Raw genomic sequence first — 21,544 nt, 5'->3', positions numbered from 1 at the left:
AATATATCCATACATATCCATATCATATGAAAGGAAATATATAAGACATTGGAATAAAATTTGTTTGACAGTGACTTTCATCCATGTAGCCAGCTCCTACACGAACAGATCAGAAAGAATAAATGAATTCAGTACAAAAAGCAAAATAATTGGTGGTCATAGGGAACAAAAATACACCATCTGTTAAAGTTATTGATGCTTTTCTGGTCCTGTGCAACATTTTAATTGGTCAACAGATTTCTAGGATTGAACTAGGACTGATTCAGTGGTTTTAGAACCTCCCAGTAAGGACTTGTTTCCTTATGAAGTCCTAATCTGATAAATAAAAGCTCATATTGTGTATGGATTATGACACAGAGCCACATCCACATTTTTATACAAATCTAGAGGGGGGTGCATCCTCGGGGGAGGTATGAGTGCTCTCCGAGGGCTGTCGGCTTCTACATGTGAACATTTTCTTCCTGAGAGATAATAGCAGCACATAGGCGGGCCTGCAAACCCACACAAGAGCATTATGTGGCGAGACGCCTCTGGGGCTTTAGACACATGGATGCAGTGGAGGCATTTTTACGACCTGCTCGCTGGGCCAGAAATGGCCACCTTCTCAGCGGTTATTACCTGAAAAACGTCAGCAATAGAATATGGAGAAAAGAATTGAAGTGAGACAGCGAGCGAATGTCAAAATGTGAGACACCTCCCTTCATCAAATCTCCTCCCTCCCTTTGCTCTGTCTTTTTTTTTTCTTTGCTTCATATTCTCAGCTTCACTCTGCCATCCATCAACACATGCTCTCATTTGATACCTGTGACAGATGGTCTGCTGCAGCTCTTCTCTGTTCAGCTTTAGGGAATAGCATTCAGCCATAGGTGCTTATTTTCAGTTTTTCTCAGAAGGAGATGATGTCATATCTAAAATGCGGGACTGGAGCAAACAGTACCTCCTGGGGCTAAAAAATGAAGAAAAACCGCAGTTCCTCTAATGGCCACTTGAGGCTGGTTTCAAAAACGAGTCAATCCCGACAGACTTAAAATGTTAAAATGTACAACTTTACAGTGGAAATAGACATTTTCAAAACCCAGTGTGTCATGTCACCTTGCTATATCCATTTTTCATAGTCTGTAGACGTGATGTTTTAAGACCTACTGACATCATTTGTGTCATGAATAGATTCATTTATCAGTTTTCTGATTTTTCCCCTGGTGGCTGGAACATGTACACTATCTATAGAGACCAAACATACTTTTTAGGGATGTAAAGTTGAAAATTTTAACTTGGGGTTTGTTTTGGTTTTCCAGAAAACCTCTGCTGGCCATTAGAGGTACTACAGTTTATTTCACTTCCATCTTGACTTTTTTGCATTTATCTTTATTAGCACCCAAGGTTTTTCTAAGTTATAAAAGCAATAGATCCAATAAATGTATTACCGCCATTTAGTCCTTTGTCAGGACACATCTGCATGTAAACTTTAAAAAGATCCTACTGTACTCAATCCTGGTGCCAACCAGTCTGATGCTGTACCTTATTAGTGAAGGAAGAAGCATGAATGACTCATACGAATGGTCAGCTGAGCTGACCTGGATCTGTTGCCTGAGAGAAAGTCAGAGGGACTAAAATGTCTCTGGGTTTCATGAGATGCTTTTCCAGGGTCACAGGACTGGACTTGGCCTAACTTTGGTTTTCTGTGCAGGAGAAACGAGGGCAAATACAGGTAGGGTGCAAGCATGCCATCCAACTCACTGCAAGCCGAGTCGCTCTGACCGGCTGTTGTTTAAAGAAAGCTCCAACATATGAAGGAGGGCCAGATTCCAAAGTGCTTGATGGCTTGTTGAACCCCCAAGTTAAGGTCAGGCTGTCCTCATTCTTACGGGGAAAAAATGTGCAGATTTGTCAAAGGCTCTAGTGTGTCCCAGTTATACATTCCTGCACTGAGTTCTGGAATTACTGAGATAGTGCTGTCAGTTTCAACACATTATTTTTCTGCAGCAAACGGGTGCATTTTACCCCAAACAGGATTATTATATAGGCCAAAGTCTGCATTTGGAGCTTTGAAGGCTGGTGGTGACATCAGTTGCAGGTTTGTCTGTTAGGTTCCCATCCCATCAGAACATTTACTTTCCACTTTGTTTGGCATTTCTTTCACTTGCAATTTTAGTTTTTCTTTCACTTCTTTTTAGTGCTTTAGAGACTAAAACTCGGTTAGAATTGGAAAAACATTGTGGTTTTTATAAAAACCTTCAGGAGAGAAGTGAAAGAAAAGAAAAAAATCCCTTCACAACAATATCCCTCCTTATTAATAAATGATGGCTTGGGAATGAAGATCCCACCTACCAACATTATAACCCAGTTTGTGAATGAGCCACGCCAGCGGTTGTAACAAAACAGCAAAGACCAACCTGGTTGTCGACCATCTAACATCTTTACATAGGCTTCCTTTGTCTCTGAACTTGGACTGTTATCTCTCTGCATCCAGTGTTCCCATTGGATGAAGGCACTTGGTATGTAACGGTGTGATGAAAGCTGCATCTGACCATAAAACATCCTCATCTGATTACAAAAAAATGGCTAACAACTTGATATTCACAAGTTGTTGGACAATAAGCTCCACCTGCTTTAGTGTTTTATTCAAGAAGATATGAAAGTAGTGATTGAGCCCATAAACAAAAGTGTTTCCTGAGGTCAAAGATTCATAGTTTTCCCATAGACTTCTATAAAGTCTGATCTCTTTTTGCAACCGGACCGATCACCCCCTGCTAGCCATGAGAAAGAATGTGTTATTAAGGTAATTCTGGATGGGCTTGACTTTTGAGACTCAGAAGCATGGCCTTGTTTTATCTACAGTCTGTGGTTTACTGTAACTTCAGAGTCAGCGTCTGACCATTTTCCAAACCAAGTAAGCTGGGTTGTTTTCAGATGTTTGAATTGTTTTCAAATGCTCCGTATTTTCCTTCTCCTCATTTGATTGTTGTGTTGAGAATACCCCTTCAGTCTTATATCTTCCAAAAAGAACCAGTCTGCATACTGTATCATAATACTAGTGTGGAACGGGTTATTTAGTATTCGTGTGTACATCCATCCATCTGATCGTGTGGGCAGCAGTTTAAGCACAGACAGCCACGCCTCCCTCTCCCCACCCACCACTTCTAGCTGTCCTGGGACACTGAGGCATTCCCAGGGCAACAAACTCAATCTGTCCAGCCTGTCCTGTGTCTGCTCCGGGTTCTCTTGCCAGATGGGTATGCCCAAAGCACCTCACCTATAAGAACGTGTCCTCTGTGCCCCTCCCAAATGCCCGAGCCTATCTCTTAGCCCAGGCACATTTTTGTATTATCACCTAAAGCAAAGAATTGCTGAAAATATCACAAATACTTTCAGATGTATTCTAGTCCCGACCTCCTGAACTTTGTCTGTTGAGCAATGAGCAGCTGTGCTATTAATGTCTCCTACAGTCTGTGGCGTCATCCCTGTTTACAGCAGAGGAGTCCTTCCTCTGCTTCGCTCTGTGGCGGGCGGCTAATGCACAGACTGATTGATTACCTGTCCTGATTCCAGCTCTGTATTTAACACAGGCTGAAATTGATCTTCTCACATCACCCCGAGAACGAAAGCAAACAAACCCGAGCATTCTCCCTCTCCTCTTTCCCCTCCATGTGCTGCGTTTATTTACCCAGACCACACCTTCTATCTACTGATGAAACAGGGTGGACCGAGGGAGAGGGAGAGAGAGACGGAGAAACAGGTGGAGTCTGCTGTCGTCATGGCAACCCACCGTTTCCCCATATAAGGCAACTGAGTGATATCATATGGTTGGCAATGCCTGGGCTTTGGAAGGAGGCACACGCTGTACTGAGTGAGAGGCGGCAGCAGCGGGAGAGAGAAGGAGCGACAAGGAGGGAGGGGTCGTTTTAGCGTCTCTGTCCGGGATGGAGGGGGGCGAGATAGAGTGACAAACACAAGAGGACAGAGAGAGAGAGAGAGGAGGAAGAGGAGGAAGAGGAGGGGGAGGAGGAGGGGTAGGAAGACGTGCTAACTGCCTCTTAGGCGCTACTACGGGCACCGGCGAGGGGGGACTCTGGCGGATTCTCGGGGCAAGGGAAAGACACACACACACCAACACACTCACACACACGGAGAAGCCGCAGTGGAGAAAAAAATGGAGAGGGGGGAGGAGGAAGAGGGAGGCGTGTGGAGCGGGAGGATGCGCCGTCATTAAGTAGAAACGGTAACTCACTCTTTTTCCTGTGTGGTGCTGCCATGACTGTGTGACGCTTGGAAGGTGATGGAGAGGAGGGTGGTGGAGTAAAAGTAAAGGTGTGTGTGTGTGTGTGTGCTCCTCATGTATGCAAAGCCAGGTAGAGCTGATGAGTGCACACACCTCTTGTGTTTGAGTTTGTGTGTGTGTGTGTGTTTTAGAGGGGAGGGTCCAGTTGTTGTCATGTAGTCAGGTGAGGGTCAGGTGTGTCCGAGGTGCCGCAGTGATGCATGTGTGGACGCGTGTGAGGCTGGGAGTGCACATGTGTTGATGTGTTTGGGCTTGGAGAAGGAAACAGAGTGATGCGAGGGAGGGAGGCGGGGGTGACGGGGGCACAAAGATGGCTAGTTGGCATGCAGGTCAGGCGTGCACGTCTCTTTCTGCTCATCCCTCTCTTTCCTTTCTACGAGTCCTGCCTGTCTCAGCGTGTATGTGCGCCTTGGGATTTCAGCTCAAGTGATTGAGAAATATTGCAGGCAGTAATCACCGAGTCACGGTGCATAGGGGGCCTGTTTGCGTTAGATGAGACAGGTTTTATGTTCCAAAAAATGTCCGCTTGTTGGTGCATTAAATTATCTGTGGAGTGACTTGGCGGTGGATTCCTTTTCTTTTCTTTTCGCCACTCCAATTTAAGGCGAATAAACGTGGCGAGCAGGTGATTACCCAGCACACAGCTCAGTGCGAATGGGAACGTGTCAGAGATTAGAACACAATGGGTGCTTGACTTTGCAATTATCAGATGTTTGTTGCTGTTGCTGTAATTCACACGAGAACCTGGGAGAAGGACGATGACGTTAACGCCTATTTTCCACCTGCTGACGTGTAATTATGAAGCCGGCGCGCAAAAGTGCCTCCGAGCTGAAAATGTGAAGCCAGCTGGAGGTTAGAGGTTGTAAGCTCTACATATGGAGAAATAATCCTTGACAGGATTAAGTTTCTTTGGAGAGAAAAAAAGTCAGAAAGTGAAATTGGGATACATGAATTTTATTTTGATGGCAACGAGAGGGCAAATTCAGGCAGGATGGCGATTAAACCAGAGTTTTTCCTACAACCTTTTCCTGCTGCTTGCATTGTGATGAAAAGTTTTTACTTACTGGGGTTTAAATTACTCGAGCATAGCAGACATTTCTGCGTATCAAATAATCAGAAAATGAATAACTTTCTATCAAATAAAGAAACACACACTCGCTGGATTTTTTTAGGAGAAAAAATATGCATACTAAATGTGCTTATGTGTGCAGCTACCCCCCAAAAGCCCATTCTCAGCCAGGAAAACCCCTGTGTATGAGATATATTGCAATATTTTATATGAAAGCAACATGTGGGAGCAATAAAATCTGTACTGATTACATTTAAAAGCAGTTTCACACAACAGAGCCAGTGTTGAAGAGGACAAAGCTTTAGCCATCCTTATTTTCTTCATTTTTATGGGCTAAATTTCAAATAGGCCAATATTTAAACACACATTCAATCACATATTCTACCTGTCATATGATCAATGCTAAACTTTTCTTTCCTTCTGCTGAATGAAAAGTGAAAAGGAGGAAGTTCAAAGCTCCCTCTGAAATTTCTTCATTTGATGAAGTTGTAATATTTGAGGATGTGTTATGGTCAGTATTGATCTGAAGGTTTCTTCCTTCCATATTATACTGGAATATTGATTTCTATCCAGTATTCTATATAATTAAGCTGAAATTGTTTAGTGATCTCCTACATTTTGCGTATCAGACCTGTAAGTCACTGAATGGTGATTTAATGGCCACAAAGACTGTTTGGGAACAAGATTCAAGGGTACCACATGAGGCCGATGATGGGAACAGGCTTTATCGAGTCATTGGTACTGAACCAGTGATATGAGGTGATGATGATGTTCTTTAGTTATACCAACATAGCTGCCCATTAGCTCATGGGAAACACCGGCAATACAATAGGACCCATTTCTAGCAGATGAGGGGAAATGTAATCCAAATAAATCCAACATCAGCTTCAGACTACACACCCTGATTACGGCTCGATGGGGAGAATGTAGGACGGCTCTTTGCGATGGGAACAAAACTGTTCAAACCTCTATTGTAAGTCTTTATGAACAAAAACCAGCGCTGCTTCTTGAAGTCAGCACGACGTCTAAATAGAAAGACGAGTAGGTTCAAAATTCTTCCCTTGATTTCTGCACGTTGAACCAATAAAAACACGAGCTGTCGGGCGTTTTTTCTACCATTAAGCATCGTACAACTTCAATCAGAGCACAGCAGAGGAGAAACGATGTTGCCTCTGTAGTTTGTTGGAGTATATAGTCAGTATTACACACATGGCTCTTTTATGCTCCATGTTTTTGAAAATTGCAAATGACTGCCTTCTTCCCGGTGACGTCGTGTGCGTTGTGTAAGACGCCCTGCGTGCTTCGCTGGGGAGGAGTGAGCAGTTTACCAGATCTCTCAGGCACGATGTTATGACTCTAATATGTCACAGTGACCTTTAACAAATAAGGCCAGGAGATTAATCAAATTTGACTTTCAGTTCTGGTTTCTGGCTTCGACTGGTTATAAAATCCAAATAATTGTGATTAAAGACTTCAACTGCAAAACTAACTGTAGGTAAACCTGTGGAAGGGTTAATAAGAGTTGCATTTGTCTCCTGGTCACTTGGGGTCTTTCACCTAATTTGAAAACTGACAGCCAAGTCACCGCTTTCTATTGGCTCCCCTTTGCCTCCATCAGTATGACATCATTTGACAGAGATGGCCACCCTCGCCAGAAAGGCTGTATGGTTAAAAAACAGGTGCTAGTCTTTGCTTTTTTGCTCCCTATCAGAGTACTCTGTGTCCCCAACGGAGCTTCTTTTATCCATTTACTCTCCAAACGAATTTTATTTAAAATGATAAAATGCTTGTGCGTCTGTCTCTTGGATCCTTCTGATCATATAGATAAGATAAAAAAGCAGAAGAGAAAGCAAAAAAATGAATACATTTGGATTAAAAATGTGCTTGTGTGAGTGTTAAATGTTTGATTGGAAGTCTCTGAGTTAGGCTGAGGCACACTGAGGCTGGGTGGCATGAGATCAGGTACAGCATGATGGCTCTGTTTTGGTCACCAGGCTTGGAGAGCGGCCTGGAAGCCTCACACTGCTCTGAAATCTGGGTCACGACAGCCCACAGGCCTGTTGAGGTCTTTGTTTCCTCTGCCCTGCTTCCTTCACTCCATATTTAAAAACAGCGATATGAATTTTGCAAAGTTTAAACTTGAGTTTCCAGGAGAGACAAGAGAAAATACTGGGGATCTATACAGCTCCCAGAACAGCTGCTCAAACAAGAATTAAGTTCCACCTACACCTTCATTTTAATTATTAAGGGAATTTGTTATTTCAAAGCTCTCACCGCGTTTTTAATGAAGTTTAGACTCACTGACAGAAAGAAACCCACCTGTGCTTTATTAAAAACACCCCAAACTGCAAGTCAGTATTCAAATTAAAAGCCCTGAAAGCACATTTTCTCAATCAGCTTCTGACTGGGAACGAAGCGCTCCAGAGTGAACAGTTTCTGCTTTTTACATGACAGATTTTCTATATTTCTGTTTTGTTTTCGCTCTGCTCGTCTCACTGGTGTTCAGTGTGAAAAGGTGCTTCCACGTATGTCCACCCACCAGTCAGTATTTTTGGCAGCTTTTTAAACAGAAATGCCAAATGACAGTTGTGTGCTTGTTTTTGAGAGTGGAAGTCTCAGCAAACTAGAGGTCATTGTGTTTGAGGCTGAGACACCTCTGAGCATGTTCACATTCCCACTCATGAGTAGTCATTGTGGAAAAATGTTCTCATAAACATATCTGCTGTGGCAGGTACCAGCACAAAGGTCATATTCGGTATTTTGTAAAGTCTTTTTAAGTGGCAGGTTTGAAGATGAGTGCAATCCAGTCATAGACTGTATGAAAAAGATGGTTTTGCAGATTTTCACCACCGTATAAAAGACTTGTAATTCTGCCTCAGGGTCACGGGGGGTCTGGAGCCTATGCCTGATGCCGGGCTACACCCTGGATAGATCACCAGCAGGGTCAACCGAGAGAATTCAATTCATTTGGATGCAATTCAGTTTTACTTTCAGTGTCAAATCACTACAACGGTCAACTCAAGGCTGTTTATACAATACAGTAATAGAGAGAAACCCAAAACAAACAAATAATCAAGTGAGCAAGCACTTGGTGACAGTTGGAAAGAAAAACCTCGTTTTAACAGGAAGATCCTGGCTCAGGGAGGGGCAGCCATCTGCCACAGCCAGTTGGGGACTAATCACCAATCACCTTTTTGTGTGGAGTTTGTGGCTTCCTTCCACAGTCTGAAGGCATACAGGTAGTGGGGATAGGTTAACCAATCATTCTAAATAGTTGTCTATGCCTCTGTGTTAGTCCTCTGACAGACCGGCGACCTGTCCAGGGTGAACCCTGCCTCTCACCCTGAAACAGCCCTGGGATAGGCTCCAGTCCCCCTGCAACACTTAATTGGATCTAAAATAATATTATTACCCATATAATGTAAATACAGACTTTATTTTCATCTAAACTCTAATTTGTATCAATGTGCTTGAATTTACTTGAGTATCTGTTTTGTAGAACAGAAGCAGAGAAAAACAAAGGAATTAAAAAATTTAAAAACTAGCTTTTTCTGCTGCGGCCTTTACTGTAGTGACTTTCTTCTGAATTCTTCTAGACCAGGGGTGGGCAATCTCAGTCCACGAGGGCCGGTGTCCCTGCAGGTTTTAGATGTGTCCTCGAACCAACACAGCTGATTTAAATGGCTAAATTAGCTCCTCAACATGTCCTGAAGTTCTGCAGAGGCCTGGTAACGAACTAATCATGTGATTCAGGTGTGTTGACCCAAGGTGAGATCTAAAACCTGCAGGACACCAGCCCTCGTGGACTGAGATTGCCCACCCCTGTTCTAGACAGTATAAAGATGGAAAGCAGTCAGTGAATCTAATCAGTATCATTTCAACATTACCTTAAATCTAATTTGATCTTTTCTACCCTTTATGCAACCTAAAACTGACCATGAACACCACAGCTGCTCCGCACCAGCAAATTACTGTAAACTTTACTACAATACTGCAAACAAACCCCCCCCCCCTTTTTTTTTAGCTAGTATTCTATTTTTGCAAGGTGTTTCACAATAAATAGTTGTTCAAAAAAGCTCTAAAATAAATAAGGACATCACATGTCAGCTTTAAACTTCCAGCCTATCAAATGTCACTGAGCAGTGTTTACCTTTAAATATAATCTCCGTTCTTCCTCTCCTGACTTGTCTTTCTTGCATCTTTCTTGCATCTTTCTTGCATCCCTGAGTGAAGTTATCTCACTTTCCTTTCTCTCAGTTTGAAATACAGCAGCTGTACTTTTAGCTTGCAGACACACTGTGTGTCAAACAGGACAGAAACAGTTTGTGTGTTTGCTGCTACATGAGCTCATAGAAATGATGTATTTGAAAATAAATACCACTTAAAAAATGTTACTTCGCTTTGTGCTTTATTCTTCATTCCAGCCCACTCTGACGCCTGAAAGTAGTAAATAAAATTATGCATGCATTATTTGGGGTTTTTTTTTGCCTCTCATTGTGTCTAATAAGCACCAATGCTGGATTTTCTTTTATGTTTCTTTGTCCATTCATTTAGGTTCAAATCAGTTTGATTTCTGGAGGCAAACAGTGATGTAAAAAAAAAAATAGCTCCCCTTAGTTGTCTTAAACCTATAGTAATGAGTCTGTAGGGAGTAAAAGTAAAACGTTCTCAGAAAAGCAGATACTCAAGTAAAGTACAAATACCTGGAAAAATGAAGTATTTGTTAGGGTCCACCTCTGCTGGAAAGCTGTAGTTTTTCTTTCTTTCTAGTTAACTGTAACTGGTTAACTGGTTTTCTAGGGTTTCCATCTCCCTGCTCCCTCCCATCCTGCTATTTCTCTCAGATAACTGCTTTACTTCAGTTATGATTGATTGGACTGAACGTTTGTTTAATTTCACCCAAGTTGACAGATCTTCTATGAAACACAGTCTGCACACTAAATCCGTAGTGTGGCTTTTTTACAGTCTTCCTTACTTCTACTACCAGAGGTTTCTTCCTGTTAAAAAGGAGTTTTTCTTTCCCACTGTCACCAAGTGTTAGCTTATATGGGACCATCTGGTTATTGGGGTTTATACTCCATTATTGTAAGTTCTTTAGCTTAGAATATGAATTTTTTTGAGGTGACTTGTTGTAATTTGGCTCTATGTAAATAAAATTGAAGAAAACCTGAATTGACATTAAATACAATTTCAAGGAGCAACATGGCAGCTCATAACCACAAGCTAATCACTGCATAGACACTCCAGCTAAATGCTGAATGAAGCAGTTGGTCTCTGAGCTGTTGTTTTCACCATTTCAGGTGTCCTTATGACAAAGATGCAGTGAAGAGTGAGAATAAATAGCGGCAATTCGAGCCACATGTGTGATATTTTTTTTTTCTAGATTTGTACAATGGGTAGCTCAGTGCAGTTGGAAAGATAATTATTGATTTCATCTTCTGGAATCAATAACTCATATTTGAAATATTGTAGAAATACAAACAATGTCTCTTTCCAGCTGTAGACAACGAGTTGTAACATTTTTCATCAAAATTCTCTGATCTGGACAATTTGATGATAAAGTGTGCAGAATGAAAGATGTGTCCTGAAATGTCTACAAAGTGCAACATCAGAAAAACTGAAAAAGTACAAAAAAATTCTATATATGAGATAAAATCATTTCACACATCACTGTTGGTCTCCTGCTGTTTATTGTAGAAAACTGTTGGGGAAAAAAACACTTTTTCCCATTTAATTCCATTTAGGAAAATATTTGTTACACGGTATAATTTCAGTTATCTAATGTCATCAAAATGACTTCACACATCAGTAGTCTTATGAATATGCCTGCCAGATTGGAAAAGGCCATAACGTCTGGAATCCCCACACCCTCCTCACACACTAAATGGGGTGGCTGTAGCTCAGGAGGTAGAGCAGGTCATCCATGAATTAGAAAGGTGGTTGTTCTATCTTTGGCTGCTCGAGTGTGCATGCCAAAGTGTCCTTGGGCAAAATACTCAACCCCAAGATACTCATGTATGTGAATGTTAGATGGAAAGCACTTAGGTGTAGAAATAAGCGCTTGGGTGAATGAGGAGTGTTGTACAAAGTGTTTTGAGAACTTATGTATAGTAGAAGAGTCCTGTATAGGAACTGGGATTTTACCATTTAAATAGGAAAACCTAGTCAAAGAGATTTTTTTGAAACATGCTGTAAACATGTTGGACATTTTAACATGGAAGTCTTTTGGAACCGACCTCACGTGACCATTAGAGGAACTTTTTTGGCTTTATTTTTTCATCTGGGAGGTTGTCAGATCCATTTTCTGCTTGTCCAGCAAGGGGGTGTGGCCAATTCTAGGTGTCATTGGTGTCATGGGCTGTGAGGCGGGGCAAACACAGGACAATTCACCTGTCTACAGTAAGCATGTAGTTTTGATAATCTAATTGCGTGCGAGTTTCACGACTCTCTTCTGTGATCCCGACTTTTTAAAAAGAAAATCTGTCCATAATCTGGCAGACAGGCATATAAAGACCTGGCAAAGCATTCAAAAACACCTCTGTGGTAGATTCAGCTACAGTAAGTGAACCCAGGATCACATTTGTTTTGCACTGTGTCGACTTTTTCTCTGGACTTTAACTTTGTTGCTTCCTTTTGTAGTCATGAATATTTGATGCCATGCAGCAGTATTGTAAAGTGCTGGGGCAACTGCATTACCATGATCAATTCTGCACACTCACTTCTCCTGAAATTGTTGCAAATCGTTTGTTGTGACAGCTTTTTGTAGATTTTTTAGAGTTCTGTATTGCAAACTGAGATCTGAGCGTGAGAAGATAGCTTTGCAAACACGGTCCTCTGTGATATATTAGAATGCACTGAAAGGTAATTGAGCTGGGAACAGTTAGGAGAGGTGTGTTCTTCCACATGAGTAATGATTTATTGTAGTAATGTAGACGGTAATCATACAGCACAAAGTAATTGTGGAGAGGGAGTTACGCTTCTCAACTCAGTGCTGCATTATTTTGTAAACAGCTAATAGCCAAAATTTGCTGTGTTTTATATTTTTCCCTTTAACCTTTGTTCTTGATAAAGATTGACTTGACTTGGTTATAAGTCAGACATTCATCATTTACTGTTGACTCAACCTCTCACAGAGGCCTGACATCAATCAGATATTACTGAGACGTGTTGTCAAATAGCAATAAAATGCAATTATTAAACATGTGACATCTGGCTTGGAAAGCTCCGTGTTGTTGATTTTAAAGGCTTACTTCCATGATGAGTGTGCTAATTTAAATCCCACTTGGTGGATAACAGTGGAGTAAGGTCAGACTGTATAGTGTTGTTGGTGGTGAGTAATCCCAACTGTTTTTTGTTTTTTTTTGGAAAATAAACTAAATAAATTCTGATCACAGATCTCTGCCAACGCTTTTTAATTCTCTCAGTTTGTTATTTAGATATTGGAAAATATCAACATTGTTCAAGTCCTCCGCTTACATGTTTGTTGTTGCTGCTTCAGTGATCTGTGAGGGATCTGTTTGGTGCTTCTGGTCCAAATGCAATTATGGGAATGACTTTATTTTACTTTATTTGACAGAAAGCTATTTCACCGTGATTTTTGACCATTAGATAAACAACTTGTGTCTCTGTAAGTGAATGAAGTCCTGATTAACAGCATTGGTTAGAATCATTTCTACAGTTTTAGTTTGAAAATTAAACAAAAAAAACAACAACAACATGAACTGGAATAAAAAAAAATAACTGGAGAAAACTGAAATAACTTTAATGTAATGTAATATGCTTTGTTCATATTGTTTAACATACTGCCATTAAAAATGTCTTAAATGTTAACATTTTTAAACATTTTAAGTATTTGAAGCAGAAACAAACAAAAAATAAACTCGAAATGAAGATTGAAAACCAGTGAAAATGACAAAACTATGACGACACACCTGCGGGAGTACCAAAAGTTTCTCTTTGTAGGAATACCCCATATTAACCACATACGAGAGTGTTTCTATTTTAAAATATCACCAAACTCCTCATTAAAAGACAAAGACAGATGACTTTTAACCAGGAGAGCTGAGTGCACGTTGCACGGGGGACTGCTGAGTCGTTACTGCTCGCTTGTTTGGTTAAGCTTAGGCACCAAAATGTCTCAGATATGGAAGAGACTGTGATTTGGTTACAGAGAGAAGATTTCGTGATACCAAACACACGCTGGTTAGTAGCTGACAAGTTGACAACAGCAGCACATATTTTACTGCTGAAGGCAAAAACAGCCTGTGGAGAATCACCATCAAATACACACACAGTGACACGCTGGTAGACAATTTTATTGGGTTATTTTTCATCTACCCACAAGTTCAGTAGTCCGTGCAGTGACAACTTAACTGTTGTCGGGTTTTTTTTTCCTGCCAAATATTAAAACAATTGGGAAAAAAAAAAGGTTCCTTGAAATAGAAAAAGAAGCTAGGTGTCGAATAACAGACTTTTCATACACTGCAAAGGGGTCTGCAGAGTACCAGCATCCTTTATGTGTATTTCCTTTCTCACTATCATAAGGATTTGTATGCACATGCCTGGCTTTAGTTCACTCATTCAGCCAGCATCTACATATAAGTGAAAGTTGAGGAAAATAGTGGCCGGTGATTTCTCTCTTCGTTCAGGAAAGACTGGCTCTGATATCAGTCATCATCGAGCATAACATTTATTCAGGCAAAGGTGTAAAAGCCGTGGGCTTTACTTGAGTGGTTTTACCCTTTCCAGCAGATGTTGAACCTGCTGCAGGGATTTGAATTTCCCCTTTGGCTACAAGAGCAGATGATGAGGTTTTCAGTCAGTGTTCAAATTCATCCCGCAGGTTTTTAATGGGACCTGGTGTTTAAGTTCTTCCACATCAAAGTGAGAACATTTTGTGCGCAGCTGGTTTTGTGCACAAAAGTGTTCGAACGCAACAGTTAAAACTGTTTTAAACTGTTTTAAAAAGTAAGACTTCATAAATTAGCTCATGCGTCAGTTCAATAAGAAAGATCTGGATCCCTCATCTTCCTGTTTGCTCGGGTGTTCAGCTGCCAGTCTGTTCTTTACATCACTACCACTTTCCCACGCTGTCAAACTCAAAGCTGTCATCATTTCATTAATCCAGTCGTTTTCTTTCCTGCCTTCTTTTAGCCAGTCAGCCTCCAGTTTGTATCCTTTATTCTTTCCCTCGTAAAGACGAGGCCTGGCGACATCCATGGTACCCTTAAGGACGAGTTTTGAAATTTCAGTATACATAAATAAGGACCTGGTTTGAGGACTATTAACCCTGGAGAACCCATGGGGTCAGATCCAACCCCACTGGTTTTCTAGGGAAACCACGGGGTCAAATTTGACCCCATGGGTTCTCCAGGGTTAAAATTGTTTCCGGGTTTTTCTAAGGGTAGCTCCAAAGCTAGAGACCTAGACCCTATACTGCAGGTGCCCAGTCCTAAATCCTGTCACAATGGATCATTGGATCCAAAATTGCCAAATACATTCATTGATTTCTCTATCTCAATAAATCATGTTCAGTTCTTCCAGATGAACTAACCAATTGCTAGTTTGCTGAAATCATTAAGTAAATGAGGAGATTGATGATGTTACTGAAGGTTTCCCTCTAAACATTAAAAATAGGATTGGTTGTAAGGAATTGGACAGCCTGCCTGTAAGATCACTAATAACCCAAATAGTTACCACCATGGACTTCTTAAGGTGGAGCAATTCACCCTTTTATAATGCGTACTGTGCTTCTCAAACATAACAACAATACAGCTGCTGCTGAGAGATGGAAAAGCACTCTGGGAAGTTTATTTCTCACTTCCAGTTTGGGGTTAGAAGGTAGACTGTAGGAGAGCGTTATTCACATACAGTAATGAGTGATTTAGCCGGCTGGAATTAGTGACCATAGAGAGATGGATGTCTGCTAAATGGCTAAAACAGTATTAAATTATGGTATCATAGCACAGACGTCTTTCATAGACTAACCCATTCGTTTGGTAAAACAAAAAGCTGACGAGATAACCCAGTGTCTCTGAAAACTGCTAAACTACACACACGTTAATCTAGGCAGATTAAATTTATTGCACATCTAATAATATTGGAGACAATGCTTTAACATAAGAATTCCTTTGCTTTGCAAGCTATTGTCAGTAACGCTAAGTTATCCGCTAATCCTAGCTTGTTTGGGCTGCATTCATAAAGTTGAATGAGAGGAACGCAGAGATGCAGATACCTGCTAATTAGTGCTAAATAATCAACTGGAGCACACATTTCTTGGACAGTCTATTCTTTGATGGCTGTTTTAAGCAACAATACTATTGAATATTCACTGGGAAGTATTAGACTGTACTTAAACTATCCTCAAATGTCCAGCACATCTGTCTCCAGTGGATCTAATTTTCGTTTGTCTTTTGAACTTTTTGACAGCTGTCATCTTTTGATTTGCACATTTTTCCATTTTTTGGAGGAACGTGTCATCTCAAAGACAGATGAGGTTTACTGATCTGATGCCTGGTTGTTAATATTGAGTTCTTCTTCCATTACTGCCACCTTCTAGCTGTAGGAGCAACTTACATCCCCCATGTACTGAAAAAACAAGGAAAAATACATATATTTAAGAGAAAACATAGTTGGTTAAACTTCAGTATTTTCTAACTAACTTAAAGGAAATGTAAACATTTGAAAATCATGGTTCTTCCCATCTGTACCTCACTGTTAACAAAGTTATTTTTCAGATAAACAAATAATCAATAACATGCACACGTGTATTTTTCAGCAGGTATTTAACCTATCTGTGTATTGTACAGATTGAATGCTCCATCCTGCACGGTCGCCTTAACAGTCTCCTGCAGGGCGTGAGAGGTGTTGTCCAAAATGGACATTATCTTGGCCAACAGATTTCTGGAACACTCTGTAAGCATGTTTGCTTGTGCTTTTAACATGGGAGTTTATGAGTATTGACTTGCTTTTGGACTTAATTTTTGACTCTTCACATTTTCGTATTTCATTTTAATTTTCCAGTTCGGTGTCTTTATGCTTTACCACCTTGTTGGTTTTGTCTTTTTCATAGAGATTATTAGCAATACCAAATCAAATCAAACATCAGTGCAGAAAGGTGGCACAAATTTGCCCTGACTGGGTCATTCAAATACTTTTGAAGGGTCACAAAGGATCGTACTATGGAACGTATCAATTCATGGGCTCTGACTGAAGGTCACGGATCAGTGCATAAACGCTCTCAGTGTCTGCATCTTCAGGAATCAGAGTAATGCTGACCTGAGCACTGGCTTCCTTCCAGATCAAGTAAAAATGGCAGCTTGTTAATCCAGTGTCTGTGCATTGCTTTAATCCCGGTCCTGGGTACACGCCAGCAAACTCTGCAAGTGAGCCTGTGGGGCTGGTTTTAGGAGCTGACTGGCCCTTCATCATTAGTATGTGTGAAGTCACTGTAAACATTTGATTAATTGCTGAGAAGCAATTACAAGCAATTAAAGTCCTATTATGATGGCAGTGAAGGACAACGCAAGTTAATCTGGCTATCATCACGATAATTAGCTCATCATTTCCTCACCAGGCCTAATGTACAGAAAATAATAAATAAAAAGGGCAATTTTTGGTTTTCTTGCTTAAGCTTTGCTACAATGTGTGGTCATTTTAAGCAAAGCGGCCTTTGTGTTTTGGGGCATATTGTTCTCGCTGTGTAAAAACGACGTACCATTAAACCTCTCAAACTTCATTAGGCACACTTTGCAGTATCACTTGCAAATCTTCGCATGGCAACTGAGTGACAAAAAGCATTTTCTCTCTCTGTTCTGGTTCTAACCAGTCGGTTTTGTGCTTTGAGCATTTCTAGTGTGGCATTTTGCAGAAAAAAAAGTCTCACACTCAATCGTTCTTTTTCTCCCTCTTTCACCCTCCCTGCCCCTCTTCTGTCTCCTTTACTCTTTGTTTTTCTTTCCTCCCCCTCTAGCAACAACCAAACTACTGGAGCTTCAAGGTCAGTGCCAATATTGTGTTTGTGTTTCAGCGTAAATCTGTGCCTCTGTGTGGATTCGTCTCTTAATAGGATAACTCCATTGTGTCTTTGCATGCCTGCTTCTCCACTGCATTTAGCACTGGTCACACGTTGGCACACACTTCTGCATTTAACTCTTTTAACACTCTTGTGCTGCATGCTGCGACATTTCTCCCTCAGAGTGTTCACATAAGAAAGAAAAAATCCCTGCATGAATCAAATAAGTGCTTTGGTTCACTTTAAACTATGCAAGTAAGATTTCTGTCCAGCTGAGTTTGGTTCCCTATGACTCTGTGCCTCCATCTCCCCAAGGACGTGTGCATTTCTGATACGCAATTATTGAACACAATATGCCTGTTTCATCAAATATGAGGCAAGAAAAGGTCCAGTTCAGCCTGAGAGCTGCTGGCTGGAGCTTAACTTACTGCTGCTGCTCGCTAAAATTTCCCTATAAAAAGGCACTGTACCAAGCTTGTTATTGGCTGTTTCCAGACCTGCAGATCCCTGCCTACAACTCCCATGTTGTCTGTAATTCAAATTAGGCCTGGTGTTGGTCTCCGATGGTAAAACTAAATCAATGAGAGTTTAGCAGGCAGGATGTGCAGTGGGATTGTCATTAGTGACAGAAATATGGATCAAATTGATTCTGTTCTGCAGGTTGTGCAGATGAATTATTCACCCGTTTGATTGCTGTGATAAATATTTGTTACTTCCATCATAACTAAAGCTAAGATTCCCACAGATTGAGATTTGATGTACGATATGCAAATATGTGCACGCATGTATGGGGCTAGTTTTGCTGTGCACAGGGTTTTTATCAGCAGTCTTTATATATATTACCTCTCTGAGTTTCTTCTGTGCAGGTAATGTAAGTGCCACGTACTTTGTGACAATCAATATTTGAGCAACACAATTAGCCGTTGCTCCATCGAGTTTTATTATCTTGTGAAAGAACTTCATCGCCAACATTTTGGACCTCATCTGTTGAAGGTAGTCTTATTCGCCAAAGCAGAGCAAGGGCTATCATAAGCGGCTGCAAAACGGTGAAGTATAGGGAGCAACTAATTCAGGACCGCCACAATAGCAATGTGGCCATCGGGGAGGTTGGTAGACAATACAACAGCAGTCCCCAACCTTTTTTGTGCCACTGACCGGTTTATGTCTGAAAATATTTTCACGGACCGGCCTTTAAGGTGTCATGGATAAATACAACAAAATAAAACCAGCACCAAAACATAGAAGATTTATTCATAACACACAGGAAAAGTCCCAGGGAAACTGAGTTAACGATAAAAACCGATAAAAACCGATTCACACCCGAGCCTCAACTCTTGCGGCCCGGTACCAAACGACTCACGCACCAGCCTGGGGGTTGGGGACCGCTGCGATACAAGACAGCTGGTTTGCAACTGAAGACCAAAAGGGTTGTTTTTTTAGTAACATGGATAACATCATCCATTCTCTGAGATGGATAAAGAAGATCTAAGTCTATAAATAGGGGTAGCCCACCAAAGTAAAGTCTGTGTGTAGGAAACATCATGAAGTTTAAATGAAGTGTCAGATCGGTCCGATTTTCAGCCTAAGCCTGACAGGTTGTTGACAGACACAAAATTCCTGGATTCAGACTCTGAACCTTAACGACTCTGATGATATTTGCACAGATGCACGTGTACCTGTAGGCAGGGCACAAGGTTTTTAGCACCAGAAGCTTTCTGGTTTTCATTTCCAGTCCGCTTTGTTGTCAGACTTCTTTTGACCATTTGTGTTTGAGCAGCCTCAAAGGTTAACCAGCAATCTTCAAATTTATCTGCATTCATTAACGATGCCCGGTGGTTGGAGTAGGAGGTTTTGGCCCGTGTAAATTTTTTGCTTTGTTTATTTGTGGTTAAACTCCTTTATTTAAAAAATAGTCTCATTGAAGCTTTTATGACTACAGTGATGTCTGTGTACTGATAGTGTTTTGGTTGTACTGTGGGCCAGCTGCTTGTAGATACTGCAGAGACATAATGTCTTTCCTTATCTGGACAGTTGGAACAGGGTCATGAAACTGCATGATCACAGCTGCTGCAAAATGTCTCTCCCATTCTCCTTGATATCGAGACAGTTCCCACAATAATGTTTGCTTCAATTCATCTGCATCTCCTCAACAATTATTTCTGCATGAGGTTAATCCTGGACTCATTGTAAATTCCATAACAACCTTGATACCTGCGGGCTATCCCAGAAGCCCTGAAAAATTTGCCTTTTAGGCTTAAGCAGTCTGAAAGGCGCTGTATCCTCCATCAGTAGAGAACCCACTGATCTGGGAGCCATGCATCTATGTTTTAATTTCTCTGTTTGGTCATTGTTTCTGGTCCAGCAAAGAAGTGCATAAACGTAGAGTGTTTTGAAATATACTGTAAAAAGATGCAGACTTTGGCTACCATATTTGCTTCAACAGTTCATGTATTCAAATTACATACTCGGAAAGAAAAACGGTGCATTCCATCCATCAGTCCTGTCACCACAAATACACCATTAATCCTCTTACATTTCCTTTAATACAACCAAGAGGCCAATTTAACATTTTGAGTCTAATTTCTTAACATCTAGCGCACAGATTGTCTTTAAATTTCCAGCACGTTTTCATTTCCCTTTTTAGCAACTTTCAGCAGAGTTTGGTGCCTTTAAAGGCTATGTGTACTTTCTGTGGAGGCATAGGCTGTGAAGGATATTCGACTACCTCTTGGAAGTGTGAACTTTACATTTGGTGTTCTCTGTAGCGGCGAGAAAGGGATGAATGTGACCTAAAGCTGGAGCATATTACTTTCTCATGCATAGATGGATGGATTCAAAAGAGTGATTCGGACCTCAAGCGAGCAGCAGAATCATTTTCTCGTAGAAGTCTTTACACTCACAGGGTCGCCCTCTGGTGGCCGTTAGAAAAAATGAAGGTGTAGCATCAGAAGGTAGTGAGGGTGGTCTCCAGCTGTGCAGTTACCCTTGGAAATACAATGGAAACTGTTCTAACCTATTAACCAATTAAAAGGTAAGAAAACTACGGGTACAGACGAGGTCATCAGAGGTCGTCTTTATGGGGGAAACAGTTAAGGGCTTCAGAGCCCACGTTCGTGTTTCCCTGTGATGGGCTACCCTGCCTTTTACCCAGTAACAGCTGGGATAGGCTCCAGCCCTCCCAGGACCTTGAACTGATTAAGCAGTTCAAAATATAGATTGATGACTGCATTCATCTTTTAAATACAGTTTATACACAATTCAGGAAGCTTATATAAGTGTAGTTAGTAAACCTTAGTAAACCTTTAGGTGTCATTATCAGGCATCCACTCTCTTAAACGTATTTATAAGACATTTTTAATCAGGTTATTTTAGTTCAAGGTGCTTTAAGATTGATTCCCATGAAGAATAAATGTAAAACAATAGAAAAATTCTAGTTTAAAGTAGCATATAATATTTTATTTAACATCCAGCAACTGAAGTAAATAAAATAAGATAAATAAAAACAAAAAAAAGAATAAAAAAGATTAGCTAAATGGAAGCCGTGAAGTCATTAATCATGCCCTCTTATTCTTTGTGGTTTTATTGAATGCGATCTGGACTCAGTTACACACTTAGTGACAGAAAATATTAGAGATAGGATTAGTTGACATGTAGCAAAAATCCAGAGCCAAATTTAAACCCACGCTATCACAAACACACGGTCTGCTATCCAAGATTTTGAAAACACTCAGAGACCCCTGAGTGCGCCCTTATTGAATCCAGCCATCGAAATGAAACCTTGTTTCCGGCTGGAGTCGGAAATTTCACCAAGCGCTGGCGAGGCTGCAATGCAAATAGCGTGACATGAAAGGATTAATTTGAAAACAGGCCCATTAGTGGTCATCAGTCACTGCCAGCTTCAGCGGCTGTGGAGCTACCAGCTGGTTTCAAACCGAGGAACTTGCTCCCACTCTGTGAAAAATTATATAAAGTGACAGAGCGAGTTTACATCCAGCATCTGCAGACAGCGTTTGTGCCTTCAGCTGTGTTAGCACAGGCACGTTTGAAGAATGTCACTTAAGTTCAAGTGTCAGCTAAATAATAAGAAAGCGGATCATTCAGGGCGAGCTGGAGTGTGGGCAGACTCCAGGTTTGTTGTGCGTCTGTTGTTGTGTGCGGTCTAATCATAGATTGTTGCCACTGT

At 41.0% G+C, this 21,544-nt stretch overlaps 1 protein-coding gene across 7 annotated transcripts in view; it reads left to right on the top strand.

The window, feature by feature from the left end:
- Window positions 1-21,544, top strand: part of LOC134633624 (SRC kinase signaling inhibitor 1-like) — a 147,065-nt gene that overhangs the window by 63,103 nt on the left and 62,418 nt on the right. For 6 of the 7 annotated variants that reach the window (XR_010573771.1, XM_065471571.1, XM_063482507.1 and 3 more), the window contains exon 3: window positions 17,320-17,346. Coding sequence is in view for 5 of the 7 variants with exons in the window: in XM_065471571.1 (XP_065327643.1) it covers window positions 17,320-17,346 (27 nt within the window). In the remaining 2 variants the exon portion in view is untranslated. Of the gene's footprint in view, window positions 1-4,115; window positions 4,220-17,319; window positions 17,347-21,544 lie in introns of those variants that run through there. The other variant, XM_065471575.1, reaches the window with a different exon arrangement.

The sequence above is a fragment of the Pelmatolapia mariae genome, linkage group LG8 (genome assembly GCF_036321145.2).
Source record: "Pelmatolapia mariae isolate MD_Pm_ZW linkage group LG8, Pm_UMD_F_2, whole genome shotgun sequence".
NCBI lineage: Eukaryota > Metazoa > Chordata > Actinopteri > Cichliformes > Cichlidae > Pelmatolapia > Pelmatolapia mariae.
Note: the sequence above shows the minus strand (reverse complement) of the source record. Positions and strands in the feature narration are given on the sequence as shown.